Below are 25,592 nucleotides of genomic sequence, written 5' to 3'. Positions count from 1 at the left end.
TTAACAAGTGTACCTGACAACTGTCTGGCCCACAGCAAGGCCTATTCAAGGATCCTAAATGTTCTTCCTAGGACTGCCTAGGACTGATGGAAATTTAGTACCGTCAGTATCACTGTCCACCACTGAAAAATGATGGACTTGAGCAGATTCAGCCCAAGCCACAAGCTAGCAAAACTGTAGTTTAAGGGCTTTTTGCTCTCAGGACCCTTCCAAGGCTTTGCATCTAGCTCTGTATCATTTTATAGGGAGACCCTCCCCACAACTACACCAGCCTTCGTCACATGAAACCTAGCTTTGTCCTTCCACCACAGTCCCCATTGCTCCTCCCTCCACTTTTGGTTACTTTCCACCTACAGCCATCTGCTCTGCCTCCTTCCCCTCCAGGGGCGCAGCCATTCAGGTGTTTGTATTGCGCGGCCACTTTCCGCTTCCCCGGAGCCCTGCAGCACCACGTCACCATGGAGCACTTTAAGCAGTCAGAGAGCACGTTTCCCTGCGAGCTCTGTGGAGAGCTCTTCACCTCCCAGTCTCAGCTTGACAGCCACGTGGAGTCTGAGCACCCAAAGGTGACAGGCACGGAGGCGCAGGCAGCCACATCACAGGTGGTACAGGTGAGTCTGCAGCTGCCAGGTGCAAAGTTCAAACTCAGGGTTCTTAGGGCATCGTTGGAGGCTCCTCTGTCTCACCACTCAGTCTTACTCTGTGGGACTCTAAGGGATTCCTCAGTGGCCACAGGCAGAGGATCACTGACCAAACAGACCAGAAAAGTTGAGTCTTCTGTGGCCACTAGAACCTAAACCCAAGAACTTCTAGAAGGAGAATGGCCCCGGTTTCTCCCCCCATTCACACATGTCCCACCTTCTGAGAAAACACTGTACGAGAAAGCTGGCTGAGCTCTGTCGTGCAGAGCCCCAGCAGCAGAAGCCTGTGAATGGCTCCTGTGAGCCACTCACCTGATGAAAAAAAAAATCTCCTCCTCCTGATAGTTTTCCGATAGTTCAAGGTTATCCCACCATTCTGTTTCCCTGGTTCCCTCTTCCTCTCCCTCCTTCTTCAGAGAAGGCAGACAGAGAAAGGAAAGAAAGTGAATTGTGCTGCCTGCCAATGACTTGTGCTGCTGAAGATGGAGGCTTTGCTTGCTGGACAAGCCATGTGTAAACTAAGCATCTTCTGTGGCCTCTAGGAATCGGGGCACCATAGGGCACATAGGCCTCTGGTGATGCCAAGATGGGGCACACAGACATCTGGTAATGCCGGCTGCCATCCCAGAGTCACTTTCTTTTCATCTTGTTTTAGAAATTAGGGCTCTTGGCAAGCTGTCCTTGGTAGGGACAGGGCAGCTCCAGTCCTGAGAGACAGAGCAGTTTGGAAATGCCTATTGACTGATCTTACTGGCAGAGCACAGGCAGTGCCGAGCACAGCCCCTTCCCTCTGCTTGCTCTCCCTTTTAAATGGCTGTGCCCTCTGGAGACACACTGGGTTGACAGCATCCAGGGTATCAACTGTCCTGGGATCCACAGGTGAGGAGCAGGGCAGGCCTCACCACAGAACAGCTCTTTCAGAACTGGAGGCCCATCTCCAGCAGACCGTGCACATCTAGGAGAAGCATTTGAGGCCTGCAGAGATGGTGAGGCACGCCTGTCTGCTGGAGCGCGTGCGCTAGGAGCCCTCTGAGTTCCCACATAGCCTCCAACGAGCATCTCAGCTCCCAACCAGGCCAAGGATGGCCTCTTGGCAGGCTTCGGTGTCTGCTAAGTCACTTCCAGTTCTGTGTGTTAGGTTGACACCCCTCACCTTTGGTGGCATTCTTCTCACATGACACTCACCTCTGCAGTGTCATCGTAAAGACAAGAAAACCCAGTATAAAGAGCTGAGCCTGCGTTCACTGGTGTGTAATCATAGAGTCCGTGTGCCCTGAGATGGCACACTGAGCAAAATTATAGCAATTGAAGCAATTCAGCACCTAGAGTTATTTAAATTGTTCGCCTGCCTTCTCTTTTGCATCACCAGTGTGTTAGATTTGCCTGTACCCATTAGGCGCAAGTAATTGCTCTCCTCAGGTGAGAATATAAACATCATCATTACAGCATGAGACAGAAGCCATGTAAATTCTGGGGAGCCCACTATCAACACTGCCAGAGCAGCCTCCTGGTCTTTCCCTTTCAGGTGATTCAGGCTCCAGAGCCGGCGACCCCCACTGAGCAGGTGATCACTTTGGAGGAGACCCAGCTTGCTGGCTCACAAGTGTTCGTGACATTGCCCGATTCACAGACCTCTCAGGCCAGCTCTGAGCTTGTGGCAGTGACTGTGGAGGATTTGCTGGATGGTACTGTCACTCTGATCTGTGGTGAGGCCAAGTGAGGGGTGGAGGGCACCTGTGCTACGCCAGAGAGAAGTCCAGCTTAGCACCAACTCAGGCAGTCTCACTTGGAAACAGGGCAGCCTCTTTCACATCAAACTCCTGGTGTGTGAGCTGGGCACACCAATACCACTGTCCTTCCCACGGGCTTGCTCAGACCTGAGACTCTGCCCTACCCCAGAGAAGTAGGGCTTCTGAAAGGACAGTGGGGTGTGAGCCGGTGAGTGCCTGCAGCCTTTAGCTGGCAGAAAGCAGAGAGTCTGAACCCACGGAGTGGGGCTGCAAATGCTGCCAGTGCCTCTGGCCAATGGAGAAAGAAGCACCAGCAGAGCCTCCAGGGAGCCTGGCCCTGAGCAGTTACCCTTCTCCTCCCTCATCCTCTCTGTGCTCAGGGCTTCCTGCAGCCAGGGGCCATGTTAACACTACAGGAAGGCCTCGTGCTGGTCACACCTAATCCAGGGAAGTTGTACCCTCCCAAACAAAGCCTGTGGAATATTTGTGTCAGAAGGAACTGCTTCACTTGAGGCCACCCAGCTGCAAAGACAACCCTGCCTTCCTAGGATAGTCTTCATGGTACTCCTTTTTCAAGAGCGCTTCCATGTTATCCTCATCCCTCCCTCTTATCAAAGGCTGAAACACCCCACAACCTGGAGGCCTCTTGCTGGACTCCTGCAGAACACAGCATCACGAGTGAACCAGCCCAGGCAGGCAGTCCTGTCTGCTGGGGGTGAGGAGCAGCCACAGGGCCCAAGCGCCTTGTGCATGGCCGGCCCTCAGCAATCCCAGGCTTGCGTGTTCTGCAGGTCAATGATTTTTCCAACTCTGAATTTCACAAAGCTTTTCATCTTTACTTCCTAAAACATAATCTGGTAATTAATGGTTTGTGGAATCCATTATGAAGTGCAATTAGATGGATGTCGGATCCTGCCATTAGAGAATAAGTAGCACTTATCTTCTGTGGATGGCCAGAGGTTGAAGTGTTTACACCAGACAGCTTGCTGCCACTGTGTGAGGCTTATCCCTCCATCAATTTGGTCACTCGCCCTCAAGCTGCTCAGTGACAGATAAGCCCACCGTTTCTCTTCAAGCATATTGCCCGTGGCCATGTAGAGGTGAGGGGTTGAGGTTGATCTATTGCTGCCACCCTGCAACAATAGTGACATAGCTAGAGGGCCAGAAGGTGGAATCCTAGCACTGCTCAGTCTCTTTGGGGGCTGGCCACTGACATTGGCTTGTTGCAGGCAGTCCTGTTAACCATTTCCACAGCTGGATTCCAGCTCTGACCAGCTTTCTACCAACTGCCCCGAGCCATGGTCCTGTTCATATTTTGATGGGCCGATTGCTTGAGCAAAGATTTTCCCATTCCTGTGTTTTGGGGGTTGTTTTGTTTATGTTTTTGTTTTGAGTTGGGATATTGCTGTATTTCCCAGTCTGGCCTCACACTTGCCCTTCTGGCTGGGATTGTAGGAGGCGTGTGTACCACCACACCCTGCCAGTCTTCCCATTCTGAAGTCAGTGAAGTTGTTTAAAGCATCTTCACAAGCTAAACAGTGACCAGAAGATGGTGCTCACACATTAAGACTCTGCCTCCCTAGGAAACCCGTGCTGTTCCTCCACAGCTGTCCCTGCTTGAGCTTGTTCAGCCTTGAGGCCTGCAAAGCAGAGCGGATCTTAGCTTGAAGTTGATGGAGTAACTTGTGCTGCCAAGGCCAGCTGGCAAGAATGGGATGGGGCTGGGACTATACTGTCACAAAAATGTCCTGCCAAATGAAAAATGCTGAGGAGCTTATAGGGGTAAGCGATTTTTTTAAGAGCTTTTGACTGACTTTGCTGTTAAGTGTTAAACCTGGTTGTCAGCACTGAGAACCCCATCTGAGGTTTTGATGGAAACCTAGATGATGGCCAGATAAGACGCTGTGGGCCACTGGCAGTGAAGCTGGACTTGCCAAGCTCTCCGGGCCGGAGGCACAAACCTGGTGCTGGTTTTTATCAGCAGTGAGGGACTGACCTATACTGAATCAGCTGCCTCTGAACCACTGTTTGTCCTCAGTCCACTGTGCTTCCTTTGCCCTATGGCAGTGTTCCATTCGCTTTGTGCCCTGGGATGCTCGCTGCCTGTCCCAGGGCTGAGCTCTGGGACACTCAGTGGCTTCTTGGAACGTGTGGATTTATTTATTCAACCACATGGCCTTGGTTCCCAGAGCTCATCTTCCAGCTCCAGCTTGTGAAGAAGGAAAGGCGAAGTCCAAGCTGCAAGCTGCAATATGCATCTCGGACTGGCAGTATTCATTGTGGAGTGTGATGTATCCACCACAGGTAAATGGAAAGCAAATCAATGACTGAGCAGTAGGGGTTACTTAGGCAAATGAGACTTACTGTCCAAATACACTGAGCGGAACTTGGTCCAGAAGGGCCGCAAAGAGCAGTGTCAGAGTTCATTCTTGTTTGTTTTCTAAAGCAAGTACCAGATCTGAAATGTGAGTGCTATGCCTCTGAGGGAGTTCAGCTTGCTGCTGACACCCTGCGGCTTCATCCCTCAGTCTAGACCTGTAGGGCCCGAGGCTGGGGAACAAAGAGGGATGTCTAGTGGTGAGTAGAGAGACCAGGCGCTCTAATCGTGAACTCCCAGAATCGGGAACAGGGGATCCTAAGGATTGCCTCTTACCCAGGCAGGGAGGGTTGTGCCTTTAACTCCTGTGCCTAAGAACCTGTGTGCACTGAAGGATGGAGGAAACTGCCAGCCTGGCATAGAGCACACACATGGCGTGTCTGCATTAAATCGGGGCTAAAAAGCTGGCCAGAATGGAGAAGACGCTGAGTGCCGGGAGCCATGGGAGCAAAGTGCACTGTTTTCTGCTCTAAAGGCCAGAAGCTCAGAAGCACAGCTGGGACAGAAACTTGTTACACACGACCTTGGCCAGTGAGGAGGAGAGAAGCTGTCTGTTTTCTAGGGAACTACATTGTTGAGAAAGCCCTTTCCGGGGCCAGTGTAGGTTCCTCCCAGTGGTGGACATGATCAGGGTTTCTCTTAGGAAGCCAGTCTCACCTGGAACAGCCCGCCCCATATATGATGTTGTATAAGTTAGATTACAAACAGTTACTCACATTCAGTGTACACTAATGTATGTAAATAAAACATGTACTTTAAAAAATGATACTCTGTGAGTTTCAGCTGGACTGTTATGTTATAGGCCCGTGTTCTCTGGCTGGGGGGTGGGGGGCTGCGGGGAATGAGGTGGCGCGGGCTCAGGAGGCCTGGCCTCTTGGTGTTACCGTGGGAGAGGCCATGCTCAGGCCTGGGAACACCGTCGTGGAGAGTCTTTCTCCAGAGGAGCGAGTGTGGCCCCATTTCAGATCACAGGCTTCGGTGTCCCACCTGGACAGCGCCACTGTCACTGAGTGACCTTGGGCTAGTGATTACTCAGCTGCCTGCTTCCTGTGCCAGCTCTAAAACAGGGGAAATGATTGCATTTGCCCCATGGAATTACAGGACGAATTAGAAGTCTGGATTTAGTTCCTTTCCCCACCTTTGTCTCCTCTTCCCCACCACATTTCATTTATCTCTTGAATCTCAGCTGCCCCAAAGCACCAAGCACTGAGCAGATAAGTGTAAAGTAAGCAGAAACCTTTCCCAGCGAGCAGCTGAAAATGTCATGTTGCTGGCAGCGGACAGGAAATGAGAAGGAGGCCGTGGTCAGGTCGTGGTCAGGTACGTGGCGCCTGAGGAGGGGGAGATTGCCTGGGGAGCCAGAGCACTGCCTGAGGCCCTGCGGCTCCGGGGCAGCCCTGGAGCAGCCCACACAATGCCCCTGCCTCTGGGGCGCTTTGCAGAGGTTAGCTGGCCAGCTCATACTTTGGGCATGTTCTTGACAGTGTCTCGGGCTGCTACAAGGGTAAGTATAGCCTATGTTTGAGCTCCAGCCAGGAAGGTATATGCTGCTGTGGGCTGCCATGACATGGGCCCTGCGTTCCCTGGCGAGCAGGGGCGGCTGGCTGGAGAGGCAGAGGAGTACAGCAAGCAGGAAGGGATGAACATGGGAGCCCTGGTTCCTTTCTTACTAACCTACTCACATTGTTAAGTGATGGCTGCTGTTTAGGGTCCTTTTAAAGGGCTGGAAAGAATGCCCAAAACCAAGGTGAGGTGGGGTTTTAGGCTATACTGCAATTAATCCTGAGCCTTTCCCTTCCACCCCTGCCAAGCACCACGTCCAGGGTTGAAGCAGGGCCTCTCAGAACTCTCTGGCCTCACAGCTGAAGGGCCATGCAAAGGAACAGGCCTCTGGGTGTTAAAGGAACCCTCTGGGAGGAGGATTCTGGTCTGCCCCACTTGCCTCTGGAGTTAGGGGCTTGCCCTCTGTGAGTCATGTTCAGTCATGTATTTTAGGTGAAGGAAAAAGTAGTCAAATGACTCTGGGGTCTGGAACTTCCCCAGGGCTCGAGGTTCACTATGAGGCATCAAGGCTATCGACCGACTCCTTTTTCTGCCTGCCCCATCACTCCTGGCTATCAGAATAGAGGTCCACATCCACAGACATTTGGGTCTGGCCTGGGCAGTGGCTAAGTGGGCACCTGATATCTGCCAGCTGCTAGAAACAGGAAGACTTGGTGTTGAGCGGGATGAGCTGCACCCTATGTTTTTGTGCAGTTTCACAGTGGCAGAACATATTCGTCCCATCAACTGAATGGCTGTGCCTTGCAGGGTTGAGTCAACCCTCAGCCTGGGGTCCCAGGATGGCCTGAGTTGCTGAGCACTGATGCATGGCCAATAAGATTGAGGAACGGAAGGTTTTCATTTTCACGTCAGTGGTCATATGTAGCTACCACGGAACTAGATGGATGCCACCCAGGCCTTCAGATCCCATTTCTAGGGCCCAGAGTTGGGAGAGGGGGTGCTTCAATGTAGCAGGCGCAGGTTGAGAGGTTCAGAAGACTTTCTGACATTCATTAAAGGAACATTCAGGAAGGTTGAGAAATTCTGGTTTAGGGAGGATGGTAAATCCCCATAGTGTCCCAAAAAGGAAAGCGTGGAATCTTGTTCAGAGACCCCAGCTTTTGCTACAGGGGGTCTTGCACAAATACCAAATGTTCTATACTTGCTCCTGTTTTCATGCATGCTAGGCAAGCACTCAATGAAGACACATTCCCAGCCCCATATCATAATTTTATTTTGCGATGAGGTCCTTCTGGGGATCAGGTTGGTCCCCAAACTCCTCGGTTCATTAGGATCCTGCCTCACCCTCCTGAGTAGCTGGAATATCAGGTACCCACACCTGACATAATATTTTTTAGAGGACTTGGATTTGAACTCAGGCTTTGCTAGACAGGTACTCTACCATCCGAACTGTGCCTCAACAGCCCTATATCAAAATTGTAAATGTGATTTTTTTTTTGTTCTGTATTGGAACTAACAACATATGTGGGAACATGCCAGTCCACTTACAGTGGAAGTCGGGGGAACCTGAATTCCCTGTCACTCCTAAGCTCAGCAACCTTGGTTCTTCAGCCCCACTCTCACCCACGAGTGGACCAGATAACTTTGAAGAGCCCTACCTTCCCCAGAACTCTATGGCACCTTGTGTTGCACAGGTGCTGGAGAAATCAGGACCAGACCCTGCCCCTTTTGTGTCATGACTTGTCTGAGCCACATACCCCCATGTGTAGTGATGTCACCAGCAGCGTTGTGGGGCCGGAGGGAGCCCTCGCTGGAAAGTCCAGTCAGCGCTTCCTGCTGGTGCATGCAGAGTGAAGGCCGCAGTGTGCTTTGTACTCCAGACACTGCGCTCTCCCACTGGGGAGATGATAAAGGAGCTCCTTTTCCTGGGCAAAGGGAGATGTAGCTTCCTTGGGCCAAGTGGCACAGCTCTGGATAAGGGCCTTGGGGCTGTGCTGCAGGCTCGGCCGGGAGGACTTGGCAGGGACTGGTTGCCCAGCATCTAGGGGATGGAACCTTGGCCAACCTGGGGAGGGCCTGGCCCAGGAGAGAGGCATGAGGACAGTGGTTCTGGTACAGAGGCTGTACTTCACAGTTGGGACTCTGGAGTGGACACATGACACTGTCTTTGAGCCCTGGCTGGAGGTACAGGCAGAGGGGTCTGGTGATGGATGGCAGGCTGCTGCAGGACCAGGCTGTGCCTCCTAGTCTCACTGGACTCAGGGACCCAGAGGGTTGGGGAGGAGCGTTGGAGCTCCTGGGCCCACTCCTGAGGCTGTGGCCTCAGTGCCACAGGAAAGGATGGAACCCATGCTCCTGAGTACCATCTTCCAGGCCACCCCAGGCCGGCTGGGAGACCCTGGCTTGTAGTGGTGACTCATCCATCCCAAGGGAGGCCTGAGAAGATAGGATCCCTGGCCACATGGCTGCCACACCTCCAGACCAGAACCTTCCCCACAGCCTTCCTGGTGGTCAAGGGGGGCAGAATCATAGCCCACATGGAACAGATGCTCCCCAGCCAAGCACATATTCTTGGGGTCACTGCCCTACCTTTGGCCATACCTCCTCTTAGACAAGCTTTCCCACCCAGACTCTCCCTGCCCTCCAAGACCTACCCCAGTGCCTCCACTGCAGCCAGCCTGTGACCCTGCCAAAGGTCACCTCGCACAACCTGCAATATCATCCCCATGATCTGGGCTTCCTTTGTTTGGTTTTACTTTGTTTCGGTGGTGAAATATGCAAAGCACCAAGTCTACTAAAGCATTTTTAAGGGCAAAGTTCAGCAGTGTTGGAAAGTACACACAGATGGTGGTTCTGCCATGGTCTCCATTCAGCCCTAAGACCTTTTCACCGTCACGTCCATTTTTCCTCACCCCCAAGAGAAGTTTCTGGTCTGTCAGCAGTTGCCCTTACCCCACACCCTCAGCCCTGCAGCCAGGCTCCGCCCTGTCTGTGAAGCTGACCCATCCAGGTATCTGACACATAAGGAATCGTGCAGTGTGTCCGGTGGTATCTGTGTTTGGGTGTTGCTGAAGAAAAGCCCTGTGACAAGGGCTTGAGGAAAGAGGGCAGGGGTGCGGCTGAGCAATAGAGAGCTGCCCTGGCATGTATGAGGTCCTGGCTTCCATCCCTACTGCAGGCAAGGGACAAAGCCTGAAACACCACTACTACCCACCACACCATACTCACACATCCCTTAATCAGAATCCCTTCATTCACACAGATTTATTGAGCACATGCTATAGTTAGGAGGTGTTCTGGGCACTGGAGACACTGTGGTTCTCTTGGAGCTCACATGATAGCAGGGGAGATGGATGGAAATTAGAGTGGGGAGGGGCATGCAGAAAGTGTTGGGTGATGTTGCCACTTTACCATGTATCTCTGACTGGTTTATGTGGCTATGATGGAACACTGGAGGATGCATGGTTTATGATAAAACAAGATTAATGTAACATCCAGTTTTCAAGAGGCTCCATCCTGTGGCCTCTAGAGAGGTGCCTGTGGCAGCATCATGACACATTGAATAAGCAGAAAGGGGACCTGCCGCATGCTGCATGCAGCAGGGCTTGGTGCATGCAGTGGACTTGCCTGGTAACAAGAAGCTCTCACAAGAACACCCTTCCTAAGACCAGCATCAAACCCTTCCAAGACAGATTATGTGAGCTAGTTCACTTCCTTTAGACCCTGCCTCTTAGGATATAGCACCTCAACCCTGCCATGTGGGGGACAGCTTCCAACACATGGCCTTCTGGAGATGTTCGAATTTTACCCAAGCCATAGCAGATGTATAGGCAGAAAAGATCTCCCTAGCAAAGACTCTGATAGTTTTGAGGGAGAGGCCATGTGAATGATCCAGAACATTCCTGGCAGAAAGAACAGCCAGTCCAAGGGCCCTGAGGCAAGGGGCCCTTGTGAAGGATATAAAAGTGGTCGTTGTGGCTGGAACAGGGCAGGGCAGTGAAGAGACTCATGGGACACAAAGCTAGAGAAGTACTCAGGGCCTGGTTATGTAGGTCCTTCTGGATCGTTTCACAGATGTGGCCAGTTGCAGGGTTCTGTGCAGAATTGCTACTTGGCTGCTGTGCAGGGAAATAAATAGAAGGGAAAGGGGCTGGGGCTGGGGAATTACTTAAGGGGTTACTGCACTATCTTGTGGCAGCAGAGTTCCATAAAAATGAAAATGAAGCTCCAAGCAAAAGAAATTTGAGTGACTCATTTGTTGTTCCCAAGCAAACAAAATGATGGGGGCTTAGACCTGGTGCTGGTGAGTGGCCGAGTTAGAGACAACAGGATTTGCTGGCGGATTGGACAGGGGATTTGAGAGACAAGACAGGATTCAAGAGTGACTCCCCAGGGTTTTGGCACCATAGTGGGGACGGGCTGGGGAAGACAGGTTTCAGGGGGAGATAAGGGGTATCCTGGGCCAGTGGAGTTTGGCATGCCCCTATGAAGCAGATGAGCCTGTACTGAGTGCTGAACACCAGAGTCCCCCACCACCTAGTATCATGGATCTTCTTCCCCAGTGACACAGACCAGACTCATCCATCCATCCATCCACCCATCCATTCCACCCACTTGCACGCCACATCGGCTCTGGGCATCTGCCAGCCAATGGGATTCAGGCATGAGCTGGGCCAGGCTGACCACTCCCCTCAGAGGATAATGCTTTTGTCACACAGATTCTCAACTCCCCTCCCCCCCATTTCCCTTAGCTCCACTTTCTCCATTAGAAAAACTAAACCAGACAGACTTTAAATGAACAACAGATTCAGACCCCCCCCTAAACTTCCTGAGTTCCCCTTGCCTACCCTCATCCTTCTGTAAGTTGGGGGAGCAGGGCTCTGAGTCAGGCTCTCCGTCCCCCATCTGACCAGCAAATGTGTCCTGACATCAGCTTTGCTAATTGCAGGTTCCACTGAGAAGTGACAGTGCAAACTCTGTGAGGGCAGCCAGGCGGTACCTGTGCCTGCCGTACCCTGACAGTGTAGCCTGAGCTGAGACGTGAGGTCTTGGCAGGACCATGACTAGCTGTTGAGGATGAAAACCCCGCTGTTTTGTTTTTTCCTTACAAAGCACAGGTATGTAAGGCCAAGGATCAAAGCCAGCTCAGGCAGGAATGTCTGTGAGCATCCAGGCCCTGAGTTCAAGCTTTACTAGTGGCACACACTTGCATGCACACACACACACACACACACACACACACACACACACACACACACACAGAGATGTGCATGCAGCAACCCAGTGCGTCCACAGCTATACATTCTATCTGATGTATTAAAATTTCATTAAGGGAAAAAATGTCTTTGTACTGCAGAAAGGGTGAGAAACCCCAGGCTAGGCAAAGAAAGGAAGATGGGGTCAGGCCTGCCGAAGCACAATCCTATGGCCACACAGCAAGGGCACATCCTATGCTACGGATGTGAGTGGCCACACTCAGAGGCACTACCTTTAAATTACCCCAGTCTCATGAGACCCCTACAAGGAAATCCACAGACATGACCCCAATACCTAGAGCCAGGCCCAAAGCAGGGTGCAGCCATGTGCACCCTGCATCAGGAAGCCTCCAGGGACAGGGAGTCTGTGGCAGGAGGGCAGAGTTGGAGAGGCCATAGGCTGAGGACCCCTTCAGGAAGAAGGGGAGGGGGAGGGGAGGCTGAAGTAGCTGGAATCGGCTCCACTCAGGGTTAACCCCTTGCCAGCACAACATGCTGAGATGCCCCATCAGAGCTTCTTTCCCCAGCAGCCAATGTGCTCTTGGTGGCAACCTAGTTTAGTGAACAGATTCTAGATCAGATGCCAGGACAGCTAAATCCTGGCCCTGCTCCATCTCCAATGCACTGAGTGTCCTTAGACTGGAACCTCACTCTCAGCCTCAACCTCCCCTCCACCCATGCCTCACTGGCCACCTGCTATCCTGTCCTCCAAGGGATCTCACTGGCCCTGGGGTGCAGGGATCCCGTCTGGATCTGCAGGTCGCTGGCAGCCCAGAGAAGTCAGTCCTTACCCACGATTGAGGATAGTAGAGAGGCAGGGTCTGAGCCCAGCAGCCAGATGCTATTGGATGAGGAGATGGCAGCGGTGAGGGGGAGGCTCACCGCTGGGGGAGGCTGGCACACACCAGTCTTCAAGGGCTCCTCCTTTCATGGATGGCCTGCGCTGTCCACATGAGAGCGAGCTTCGATCTCTGGCTCTCTGGGGGCCATCTGTAAGCAGAGCATGTGCTGGGAGATAGGCTTGGACTGCGAGAGGGCTCTGGAGACCTCAAGCTGGGAAGGAGGCAGCCCAGGGAGCCGAGAGCTGTCTTCTGTTGTCACAAGCCTGTCAGAGGGATCTGAGAGCTCAGCTCTGACCACCTCGTGGCCTATTCCTGCCTCTTCCCTCCACCTGCCTCCCGGGATCTCCGTGCTTGGACCTCTGTCCCACCCCTACCTTGTGCTTATCATAGCACTGATAAATCAACCCATTCCCCCAGCACTGAACCCCAGTTTGTGATTAGAGCAGTCATCGAGGTTCCCCATGCAGAAGGCCCAACAGTGTGGGCAGGCAGAGTTGGGCTCTGGGGTAGACTGACTGGTGCTGGCTACCATTGGTTAGCAGAGGCAGCCTCCATGTGGGCACTGTCGCATTATGCAGCCTTGGAGAGGGGGGTTCGCGGAGGGTCACACAGCACTGGAGATGGAAATGGGGTGCAAACCCTGAAGTCTGACATCTGCCCTCAGCTCTGCTGTGTCATGGGCAGCCTCCACAGACCCCTAACACTGGGGCTCCCTATTCTGACAGCACCCCCTCATTCACTGACAAGCCTTGGCCGCTGGCAGTCTACATCTAACACTTGGTAAATTCCCTATTGCTGGCCTGTCTCTGCCTGCAAAGGCACACAGGGTGGGGCCTGGCCAGCTCACTGGGCAGTGCCCAGGCTGAGTGAATCGGCATTCTGCATGGGCTGGCACATCTGTCACAGGCAAGGTCCTCCACGTACCCAGAGCCTGATGACAGGACCACCAAGTTTAGGCATGAAGCCACGAAGGAAAGCATCCTGCCTACAAGCCCACGGTCAGCCAGCCAGCTGGGGTTCACGATCCTGGCCTCCTTCTTCTAGGGCCTGCTGTGCGATGTTGGGTGACATTTTCAAGACTTCCCTTCTGCTTTTATTTGCAGGCTTCCTGATCAAAGCCTGTCCAGCACTGCCATCTTTCCTCTTGGGCAGTGATTTTCTTGTTTTTGTTGTTTGCCAGTCCTAGGGCTTGAACTCAGGGCTTGGACACTGTCCTTGAGCTTTCTCAAGGCTAGTGCTCTACCACTTGAGCCACAGCACCACTTCCAGCTTTTTTGTGTATGTGGTACCGAGGAATTGAACCCAGGGCTTTGTGCATGCTAAGTGAGCACTCTACCATTAGGACACACTCCTGGCCCTCTGGGCAGTGTTTTATTTTTTTATTTATTTATTTATTTATTTTTTTTGCCAGTCCTGGGCTTGAGCTCAGGGCCTGAGCACTGTCCTTGGACTTTCTCAAGGCTAGAGCTCTACCACTTGAGCCTCAGCACCACTTCCGGCTTTTTTCTATGTATGTGGTACCAAGGAATCGAACCTGGGTCTTCATGCATGCTAGGCAAGCACTTTAACCACTAGGCCAAACTCCCGGCCTGGGCAGTGTTTTAAACTCTGCAGTGCAGCCCTCTGGTGATGTGGCCTCATTAAGCCTCTGGCTGCTGCCTCCTGGAGGTCTCAAGCTGAGATCCAGAGCCCCTGACGCCCCTGACGCCCCTGGCAGGAGCCTTTTCAAGCTGCTAATCCACCTGGCAGGTATTTGAACTCAGAAATGATGCCTTCTCATCTCATTCTAGTGAATAGTGAGCCCACTTAGCACCAGAGGCGTTAAGCTTGGCTTCCCTACTCTGCTCCTTAGACCCAAGCTCAGCTTCCTGACAGACATCCAGAGCAAGATATCAGTCTCCCCACCTGCTTTTGAAGCCTCATGGTCTAGTGGCTCTTGTAGCTGAGAATGTCTAGACCAACCGAAATACACTGCAAGCCATTGGCCCAATGTGAAGTCTTCTTGGAGCTACATTAAATGGAGAAAATGAAAGGGTTAAACATGGCAGGAGGGAGGGTACTAGGATTTGAATTCAGGGCCTATACTTGCTAGGCGGGCAGTCTGCCATTTGAGCCACACCTCTGGCTCTGAATCAGGTAAACTGGTTTTATGAGATACATTCTTGATGTGTTACCCAGGTTGGCCTTGGATTTCTGAGCACAGCGGACGGAACCTTTCTGAGAAACTGCAACTATGGTACATCTTGCCCCGTGTAATTTGATTATATTTAACCTGAGAACTGTTTTCATTTTAACACAGAATCAATATAAAATAGTGATTCGTTTACCTTTTCTTCCCTAAGTCATCTCAATCCAAAATACCTGTATCTGAAGCACTCCACGGAGCCAGTAGCTGCCGTGCAGAGTATGGCTCTGGAATTCTCCTCATGCGTAGACCCACACAGGAGTCTGGGGGAGTCCTTCCTGGACTGGGGACTGCTTTTCTCCCCACCTGGCTGAGTGCCAGTCTACGTGGCAGCTCAGAGCCTGTGAGCGACGCTGAGAGCTCGGCTCTGCATCTGATGGAGTCCTGGGTGGCCTTGGATGGAGGAGAAAGCAGGAGGGACAAAGGTACCTTGCTCCCTCAGAAAGGAAACAATAAGGGGAGAATGGGCCTCACCACCCGGTTCCATTCAGAGGGACAGCACAGCTTCCACTTGGATTCGACCCAGAAGTCCTTGAAAGTGTGATGCTCTCCCCCCACATCCCACTTTCATTTGGTCTCTGGGTGTATCCGGGGACTGGGCAGCAGAGCCCCTGCTTGCCCATCGCCTGGTTGAGGGGTCGGGGCAGCAGGTGGAGGAGCAGCAGAACAGGACTGTGGTACTACAGTAGCAGTGCAGCGTTAGGGTGAACACGGAGAGGGCTGGGAGGCAGAGTCTCGCCCATGCCACCCCAGGGCCTTGAACCCTGGCCGTCCAACACAAGCTCTCTCAATCTGGCCAGTCCAGGGCCACATGCCCACCAGGCCTGACACAAGACAGTATCATCTCTGCTGCGTCCTCCTCATCTTCCTCTCCTTGTCTTCTGTGTCCCCTGCTCTGTCCTTTCCTGCCTCTCATTGTCCCTCTTTCTGTATTTCTAGTTCACTGCGTCTCTGTCTCTTTCTGATCTCCTTTGGACTAGTGTTGGACTGGTCTGCCTTTCTCCTTCACTCTCTTCTCTTGCTATTTCTCCCTGGATCTTCTTTTACACACATGCATGCGCTCTCGCGCGTGCGCACGCGCGCACACACACACACACACACACACACACACACACACACACACACACACACACGGAGTCGCCTTTCTGCTGTTCTCTGTTCCTATGTTTCCCTGAGGCCCCCCAGCCTCACCCTCATTCTCTGTCCCTCCCTCCCATTTTCCTTCCACCCTTCCTTCCCCCTCTCCTCTTCCCCTCTTCCCTTCCTCCCCTCCTTCCCTCCCTTTTTCTTTCTGCTCCCAGGTCCCCTCCCTAGCTCCCACTTTCCCCCTCCTCCCCAAGCTTCAATGGAACCCAGCCCCTCTCAGCCTCCCCTCTTCCCAGGGAAGGTAGGTGGCAAGCCAGCGAGGAGCCCCCACCCCCACCCCATGACAGCCATGCTAAAGCATCCCTCGGAGCTGTCACTGAGGAAATCATACACCAGTGCCTGAAATTCAAATTAGAGTTTTGTGGAAGCTGCTAAAAACTCATCAAATACTATCTTTGAAGTCGGCTAGCAAGCTGGACCCCACGGGAAACAAGCTGTGGGCAGAGGCTCTGGACAGGGTCCTGTCTCAGAGCCAGGAATTGTAGGCCCTCGCCTCAACCACAGACACCCAGACACCCCAGTCACCACTGGGGACTCTGGCACAGCAGGCCCCCGAGCCAGCCACCAGCTTCAGCAGGCCACAGTCCCCCGCCCTGCAACCCCAGGTCATACCAACCTTGGACCTGGAAGGAAGCAGCCAGGAAGAGGAAGGTGCCCCAGGCACCTGGCAGGAGGGCCAGTGTTGGGAGTTCTCAGGTCAGACCCTGGCTTCTGAGTTCTTGCGTTTCTGCTGCTATGTGACCTAAGACTACAATGATCTCCTCTGCAAACCCCGACAGGCTGTAGCAAGCATCAGAGAGAGACGCCATGAACGGCATCCGGACACAGACACTGCTGAATCCTTAATCAGTATCACAACAACAGCCAAATCACAAGGAGCAGGGGCAGTGTGGCTCACGCCTGTGATCCTAACCACTCAGAAGCTGAGATCTGGTTGGAAGCATGCCAGGGAAGGAAAGTCCCTGAGTCTCTTATCTCTAGTTAATCACCAAAAAGCCAGAAGTGGAGGTGTGGCTCAAGCAGTAGAGCACTAACCTGAGGGGAAATGCTAAGGGAAAGTACCTACGCCCTGACTTGAAACCCTAGTACTGGCACACACAAAAACAATTTTTTTAAACAAACAAACCAAAAACCAGAACCATTGGCAAACCCTTCACCTCACAGCAACCCCCCGGGAAGATATTAAAACCACAGTTACTATCCATACTCTATTTTACAGTTAAGCAAAATGGGGCTGAGAAGTTAAGTGCCTTGCTTACGTCTGCTCAAACACACCCAGATACCCCGTCAGGGTCCCTGGGCCCAGCGGTAGCTCTCTACCCCTGGATTGCTCTTTGCCACCTACCTACACTTAAATTTCCCCTGGCAACATCTTCAGGGCACTGATCCTACTGTCCCCTCCCCTCTAATAGGGAGCCTGTACCAGCTGCCACCTGTCCACCTGTTGTCTGTTCTTTCCAGTAGACCTGCCTAACAGGCAGTAGCCAGGTACGGTCACTCTTTCCCACCTGCCTGACCCTGTCCATTGGAAGAGCTCACTCAGGGTTGCTCTTTAGCTGGTGGTTTAGCTACCAGCAGGCCAAGATAGAGGGGAAACTTTCTGCTCAGGAACTTCAAAATAGAAGTCCTGGACACTGTATTCCTGTGCTAGATGATGTTGGAGAAGGCAAAAGGAACTGGCCTGAGATGGAAAGCTGATCCCTGTGGCCCTCTGCAGCACGCAACAGGGAGCTGGAAAGGGTTGGCGGGCATGCACATGTCATTAGAGAGATGACCCCAAATGAGCCTGTACACCACTGAAAGAACCCAATCAGAACAGAGCCATTGTCCCACAACAGAGCCTCAGCCCTAGAAATGGCCACCATCTGGTGGCAGGCAGGCGGAAGGACACTGGAGTCTGGAGGTGGGATACACCAAGCCTGCCCACTGTGAGCTGCCCTTGGATCGGTCACCAGTCCAACAGGGCTGTGCTGGTCAGCTCACCATGGGCCTCAGAGAAGCCAATGGCCCTGTTGAGATCCTGGGTATCTGGAGGAAAGTAAGGCAGGGGCCATCTCCGTTCTGGGAGACTCACATTTAGCTGGGTAGCTCTGGCGATACAGGAGAGGCAGGAAGAGAAGCAGGACAGGCTTTATGAAATAGGGTGCAGGGTGGCCCTTGATTAGGGCAGGGGCAGGAGTGGTGGAAGCCTCGGAGAAGGGAGAGAGAGCCAGGATGCAGGGTGGTGCAGATGGAAGGCCCCCTGACTTTGTCCTGTAAAAGATTAGCCAGGCCTCCTGTGGGCCCTGTTCATGGAAGTGACGGTCACAGTGGAGGTAACCTGCGTGCCCAACAGGCTCTGAGAACCTCTGCGACTGACCTGCGACTACTTGATTTCAGGGAAGATGCCCAGGGCACCCAGGACAAAGCTTTCTCAGAAAAGGAAACTGATACCCAGGGAGGAGGAGGCAGCATGGCCACAGAATCTTGGAGATAAGACCAGAACATGGAGCCTGGACAGGGAAATGGGACTCAGATAAGCCAGGAGATTCTCTGCAATTTCCCTTGGTAGAGAAGGCCCAGGACACACTGAGCCAGCCCATCTGTTCTGGTGCCGGCTCAACACCAGGCCTGGGGCTGCTTGTTCCACGACTGGGCTGGGGAATGGGAAGCCCTGATGATAAATCACAAGGGCTCCCATTGAAGCCTTTTGAAGGATCCAGGGACAATGGGAGGTGCCCCTGAAATAAAAAGTGTGACAGAGAACGGTGCCACCAGGATACAGACTAGAGACAAGCGTGAGGGCTTACTGGTCCCATCTCCAATGCTTCTGGGCAGCTGGCTGAGCCAGTGTGTGTGTGTGTGTGTGTGTGTGTGTGTGTGTGTGTGTGTGTGTGTGTGTGTGCACATGTGTCAAGCAGGCAGGGCTACAAGTGCCCCAGGTGTACTTCAGGGCCGTTAAAGCTCCGTGTTTAATGGCTAGAGCCACGGCGGTCACGGCTGTCAGCGGGGATTTCACGGGCTCGTTTACATCTTTAGCCGCCTCCTTCCCTGACGACTTCATCACTGCGAGCCCCCCTGCCCTCCGCCTGCCGCCTGCAGGGGAGGAAGTGGGGCTGGAGCCCCCTGTGTTTCCAAGCTCTGCTGGGGACAATGGGCAGGAAAGCCAAACCCAGGCTGATGGAACGCATGGGACCCTGGCTATTGCCAGGGTTGGATCGCTTCTGTTCCTGCTGTGACAGAGACAGCAAGCGGGGTGGGGTCGAGTGTGGATCAGAAGTGAGATGTGGATCCAGAACACGCGAGAGGTGAGGCTCGGAGCCAGGGGGGGCACTTTGGGTAAGGTCTGAGACTTGCCAGGTTAGCTCGAGGACCCAGGGATGAGACCAGGGGACAGGAGGGTGTGAGCTCCTGGAGGCATGGTAGGAGAGGCGCTGCCTGAGGAGAGCCACTCCTTGGTTGATCTGATTGCCCAGGGCTGGCACAGAGCTCTAGATACATCAGAATCCTTGAATTCTCTGTGTACGTGGCACGACCTGCCCTGAGCCTCATTCTTCTTTTATTTAAAAGGCAACTCCAGTTCCTTTGATGAAGTGAATGTCAGGTACGGCTCCACTGTGGTCAGCGCCAGGATGTAATTAGACCTGACAGACAGAGCTAAGGGCCCCTGGGACACTCTCAAGGGGTGCACCGGAGCTCCCAACCTGAATTGGTGCTCTCTGTTGAAGGAAGGCCTCCAGGAGGAGGTGATGTCTCAGCGGAGGCCCTGTGGCAGTCATAGAAGTGGGCTCCTGGGAGATGCCAGGGTGGCAGGGGAGGGGAAGGCACCTGGCAGGGCAGAGGGGAATAAGGCATTCCCACAAACACAGAAGTCTCTTTGCTTGGATCAGGCGGAGACACAGTGTTCTAAGACAGTGGCACTGCTCGGTAAAAAGCTAGGGAGTGGGGTAGTCCGCTTTAGGTCATTTCAGCTGTGATTGGAAAGAAAAGATGAGAGTTCTCTTCCCTGTCTCCTCCCTCCTGGTTGTGATCAGGAGAGGGAGGGGGGAGGAAGGGATGTGATGGGTGATCTAGGGCAGGTCTGGGGACAAGTGAAGCCTGGAGCTCTTAGAAGGGAGCATCAGAAGCTCTGCCCCTGCCCATGAGTCCATGGGGAAGCAGATGAGCTCTGGCTCACTCCACCTCACCCCGCTCTACAGCCTATGGGGGTTTCCCCCACGGAGACACCCCCTGCTCAATGGATCTATTGTCACGGTGTCATCCACCCAGCCCACCCCTGTCCAAGTAGTCTGCTTTCACCAGGATACTTCCCCATCCTCCAGCTCCGCCCCAGCTCCAGCCAGGGACAAGGCCCAGGGTGAGGAGCCACCTTTCTTCCTGAACAACTGACCTTGGGCCAGCCTGGAACAGCCTGGCTGGGATTCCACCAGGCTGGGTGCAGGGGCATCTGATTGGGCCCCTCGGCTCTGCAGTGGGGAAAGGCCTGGGCTCCTGCTTCCCCGCACCGCACCTCCACTTGCCTTCCAGGGAGTAAATCTGCATCTGGGGCAAATCCAAATTTAACTGGACTCTCAGAACCCTCGCCCTTGGCTCTGGGGAACCCCCGAGCCATGAACAGACCTCCAGCTTCTAAGCTCCATTGTCTCTTTTTCAAGCAAGTCCCCCCCCCCCATCTTCTTGCTAGTCATCTGGCCAAGAGAACAAATGCAGGGGGCATTCAGGGATTCTGAGCATCTTGTCTCAGGGTGGGACCTGGGCTCACATGCTACTCTGCCCCGCAGAATCCTAGGCAATCTAATACAAAGGGTTTGAGGCTCGGGGCCGAGGAGAATTGCAAAGCTCTCAGACATGGTGCATGCCTCCGAGCTGGGATCAGGATAACATGCCCCATCCCATCCCCTGTCCAGGGCCACTGTGAGCTCAGCCAGGCCCAGCAGCAGGCTCCCCACTGTCAGCCCCAGGAGCACAGAACCCAGGAAGAGTCTGGGAGAGAGAAGGGCCCATGACATCTGAGTATCTTAGTCCAGAGGAGGGGTTTGGGTTGCAGTGGTAATGACTGAGGCTGGCATTTGGCCTCCAGCAAGGCCTGGTGTGTGGGGCCAGAGTTTCCTCAGGGCTGTTCTCCTGAGGCTTTGGCTGGGTCGGCAATCACTGGGAGGGCAACATCGGGGCTGTGGGGATGGAGAGCTTGTCCTCGGCCATGACCCTGGCTCTTTGCCTGGATCCAGACATTCTCAGCAGTGACACAAACCTCCACCCCACTTGCCACTTATCTGCCTAGGTAGCTGCAAAGAAAAGCAAGCTCAGGTCCCCAGGGTTGTGGAGTGCTCCTGATGACCAGTGCTGGGCTCTAGAGAGCCCCCACTGGTACCCCAAAAACCCTGCAGAGCCACGTGTTTGCCTACTAGCTCTCCTGCCTTGCCTCTCTAATTTCATCTTTCTTTCCTTTCTCTCTGTCTCTCTCTCTCTGTCTCTCTCTGTCTCTGTCTCTCTCTGTCTCTCTCTCTCACACACACACATACACACACTTTCTCATTTTCTGTCTGTCTGTCTCTGGCCACAGCAAACAGAGAGCTGCTCCCCGCTGCCAGCCACCGGGGCGCACACCTCCCGACAAGGCAGGATGATGAGAAGGTTATTTTTTAATATCAGGGATATTGATGCCCCCCTTTCCCATAACAAGCTGTGCCCAGCTCCCTCCTGCTGCCTGCCTCAGGGCTTGGGTTGGGGAGAGGGGCAGAGGGTGGTAACACACAGAGCCTGTCTCAGTGCCAGGTGTCCTTTCAGATCTCACAGGCCTAAAAGACAGGTGACTGTGTCCCTATTTTATAGATTGAGACTGAGGCTCAGAGAGGTGAAGTGACCTCCCAAGCCACACAGCTCACAGAAAGGGCCAGACCTGAGTCTACGTCCAGAGTGCAAACTCCTTGCGGCCTCTTAGCAAATCTCAGGCCTCTGTCTGGGGCTGCCCTGGAGCCCTGTCCTCTGTCTCTTGTCCCCTTGTCCCCTCTTGACTCCTGGCTCTGCCTCCCACCCATCTGGGAGGTGACGTCCAGTTCTGGCCCCTGGGCTCTGCAGAACTTCCCTGCCCTGATCCTGGGCCTCTCCTCAGAGCCAGGAGTTCTTCTGCTCCCCTCTGAAGGTGAAGGGTGGGGTCCGTCTGCCCCTGCTCCAGGACTGTCCACTCCGGAGTGCTCCCCCCTCCCCTGTTCCCAGCGGTCTCCTGGCTAAGTGCTTGGGCTTTGGGGCCAGGCAGAAGATCTTCATCTACCATTTAACCACCGCGACATCTTGGACAAGTCATGTCACCCCTCCCCCACGGCTTCTCATTTCCATAGAGATAATGCGGATAAGAATAGAACTCTCTTCAAAGGGTTGTTATTAAGACTAAGAAGAGTGGTGACTGCTGTCACCTCAGCCTAGGTATGCATAGTCCTCAGCACCTCCCCCAGGGCGAGTATCACGGGAGGGGGCTGAAGTCCCACAGACACTTGGTGGCTAGGAGAACCCAGGTACAGGTTCAGGTCTGGGCCAGGCCTCAAAGGGAGTCTCAGCACATCCAGAGGCGCCCACTTAATGCCCTGTGTTGAGATCTGGGGTCTGCCAGGGGCAGGGGTGTCTCAGAGCACTTGCAGGAGGGTGGGAATCACAGGGTCCCTCTGGGTGGGCAGAATGCCAGCTGAGCCCAGGTGCTGACGGTGAGGGGCAGACTCCAGGAAAGACCAGACTCCAGAGGGGTCCCTGCATTCCATAAAGAGGAGGGGACAGGGTCCAGACCACCGGGCAGCGCCTGCGGGTAGAAGGGTTATAGTGGGGAGGGGAGGTCACGGGCAAGGGTGTCGTGATCTGGGCACTGCACAGATCACGGTGGAATCCTCATGACCGGGTGGTCCTCGAGGCGGGCCAGATGAGGAGGAAGCCGAGCCCCTGACCTGTGTGCAGCTGGGGGAAGATGGGGCGTATCTGCTGTGCCTGTGGCTCTGGAGCCTGGGGGAGGAGGTGGCCAGGAGAGGAGGACAGACTGGACATGGAGAACTGGAAGCAAAAAGGAACAGAACCCGAAGAGCCTGCGAGTTGTCTGGGCGGCGGGGAGGGAGCGAAGGCTGTAGGCCTGGGTAATGAGGGACGAAGGTTGTTTTGGTTTGTTTTTCTTAAGGCAGTTAAAGCAAGAATGTGAAGGATGGAGCAATCCAAGGCTGTCACCCCACCATCCAGGAATCTTCAGGCTGCACATTGTCGCTTGCCACGGGTTCCAAATGGTGGAGGTGATTGATTGTGTGTAAACAGGATCAAGCAATTAGTCGGTGCATGCCTAGCCATTAATAAGCCTCTTATGTACTTTTAACACCACCTCTCATTCCCTCCAACCTGAGAACAAAGATCCCCGAGAACAGCCAGGAGGAAGCAGAAGGGACCACTGACCTCACCCATTAACATTCAACTCAAATTCTGCAAACATGGGGTTAGTTCCTCTCTTAGATCCCACGGACTCCTATACTACCTACAAATTCTCACCAGGGTTGCTTTTTGTTGTTGTTTTAAGTCCACAAGAGATTAGTAACAGTGGTTTTCAGGGGCAGTAAGACCGCAGAGAAAAAAGCAGCTGACATAGGAGAGGAAGCCAGAGAAATTCCCCAGCCAGGAGTCACTCCATCCATCTGTGTAAGGGGACCAGCCTGCCTTCCTCTGTGTCCCAGGAGTGCCATTGCCTCAAACCATCGACCACGGTGGCTCTGGAAAACATACCTCTGGGTCTTTACCCATCTCTTGATTCACTGTGAAGCCTGTGACACAAGGAAGGGATAAATTATATTCAAGCGTTTCTGCTTCAAAGGAACTTTCAAAAATATTTTTAATTGTATATTTGATTTTATGGTATTCCCTCACATGTGAAAGGATGTGGTCCTTGCCAAATGATCTGCTTCCTGGTTAGATGGACGCTTAGGGAGGACAAAGGACTGGTCAGCGTGGTTCCCAGGTGCTGGCCAGCCACAGAAGGGCCCAGCATTTGTTGGATTAGTGACCTGGTTAATGAGATTTCAAACCTAGGCAACAGTGAGTCAGTAAATACAGCTTTACATTTATTTTCACTATTTCATTTTACTTTTGAATGTGATAGTGGAAGAAATGTAAATTTCATGTGTGGCACATTTTGTATTTCTGTCTGAAGATGCTCCTGCCCAGACTCTGGAGGGGGAGGACAAAGCTCAAATACCAAGTAGTGCTGGGTACTTGGCCTAGCCCTCAGTCTACACGAGTGGGGGGCCGGGGTGTCACTCTCTGCTGCTGAGGAGCCGCCTCCCCTCAGCCCCAAGCGCACACCTTGAGACTAGGAAACCCAGCGGTGTCCATTACCACGGTGACAGGAAGCGATTCAATGGGGTGGCACACTACAAGACAGAAGCCAAGGCCTGAGCCAGGTCACCTGCCTGGAACCCAAGCTCTTCCTAGGTTCTCCGAGGGCTCCATCCTCCCTCCAGCCAAGGGATGATATGCAAAGGTGAGGCCTGCCCCGCCCCCTCTCCGGCCACTCACAGGGGGCCCTGCCAGCACTGGACAGATGAAGATGTGGACAACGAGATGACCAGCTGGGATGGATGGGGGACGGTGGCCCCACCCTGGGTGGATTGAGGAGCTGGCTGATGCCTGCATCCTCCGCACACCCATCTTCAATCACACACCAGGGGTGTAGAGCTGCTGGGAAGGTGTCCCTCCTTTAAAGCATAATGACAAGTGAGAAACGCTTTTCAGTCTGTGGGGGCTCAGACAAGGGAGGGTCTGGTTGCCTGGCCAAGTTCCCTGCCCACCCTACCCTACTCCGCCTGTTCTGTACATCAGAGCCACTGTGCAAAGGGGAGAGCATGAGAGTTGCTCTCTCGGCTTAGAGAGTTCGGGCCAAACCTTCCTTCCTCAGCAGGACCAGCCACCAACACCTAAGCAGCAACCCAGAAGCAGAGCAGTAATCAGAAATCCAGGAACAGCCGGAGGTTAGGTTAGATCTATCTTGGATGCCAGGATGGGTCACTTAGTCATTCAATCTCGACAATCCAAGCCAGGGTCCAGCTCTGGACTCTGTTCCCTGTCCCCAGAAGAGGGAACAGTTAGCCACAGCTCCCTCACAGAACTCCTCTGCCCTGTCTTCAGGGACTCAGTGAGAGGAGGAGGGGGTAGGGAAGGGAGAGGGGTGGGGGGGACCAGCCTGGAGGGGGCCCAGTGAGTGACAGTGCTAAGGGGCCACTGTCCCATAGTTGGCTACCCTGGTGTCCTGTGGCTGCTTAGTCACCTGGGAGAGCATGCAGGATGTCACCTGCCAAGATGGGCCCACCCTATGGGAGCTGACAAACTAGTGGCTTCTACATCCCCATGAGGCCCTCTGCCGCACAGGACTGGGGAAGGGAGGGGTGGAGGCAGAGACGGAGAAGACACACCTGGGAGTTCCACAGGGGCAGGAGACGGAGGGCTGGGTGAAATAAACTCCTTTTGCTAAGGAGGATTTGGGGTGTGGAGCAAACTCCAGCAGAACAGGACAGGACAGACCCTCAAGCTTCCCTGGTTCCTCTGAGACCCCTATCTCGGAACACAGGCTGCCCTGGGTTTTCTCCCCTGCACAGTGGGCAGACATAGGATGAACCCCTCCCCAGCCAGAGCAGAGCCTCCTTATCTGCATGCGTTTCCAGTGGCCTGGATCAGGAAATCAGCCTGGGTCCTGGATCCTGTGCCACCCTGCCCACAGGTTGGCCCTTATTAGAGTATTTAGCTGCTCACAAAAGTCAGAGAATACCATGGGAACATGCCACATAGACAACTGCCCTTGAAAATGCAGCAACCTGGGCTCCAAGGTCACTGGCAATGGTGGGGGAGCCATACCCTCTCCAGGCACTTGCCCATCTCATGTGGACATCTAAGTTCAAATCCCCAGCTAGCATCTGCTGGG

General features: G+C 53.7%; 1 protein-coding gene across 1 annotated transcript in view; it reads left to right on the top strand.

Annotated features, from left to right (window-relative positions):
* Zbtb40 (zinc finger and BTB domain containing 40) overlaps nt 1-5,031 on the top strand; it is a 71,109-nt gene extending 66,078 nt beyond the window's left edge. Inside the window, exons 17-18 of the mRNA XM_090335604.1 lie at nt 385-611; nt 2,167-5,031. Of these exons, the coding sequence (XP_090191730.1) occupies nt 385-611; nt 2,167-2,361 (422 nt within the window). The 3' untranslated portion in view covers nt 2,362-5,031. The remainder of the gene's footprint in view (nt 1-384; nt 612-2,166) is intronic.
* The last annotated feature ends 20,561 nt before the right edge of the window (nt 5,032-25,592 follow it).

Source organism: Megascapheus bottae, chromosome 6 (assembly GCF_031878675.1).
Source record: "Megascapheus bottae isolate mThoBot1 chromosome 6, mThoBot2.hap1, whole genome shotgun sequence".
Taxonomy (NCBI): Eukaryota; Metazoa; Chordata; class Mammalia; order Rodentia; family Geomyidae; genus Megascapheus; species Megascapheus bottae.
Note: the sequence above shows the minus strand (reverse complement) of the source record. Positions and strands in the feature narration are given on the sequence as shown.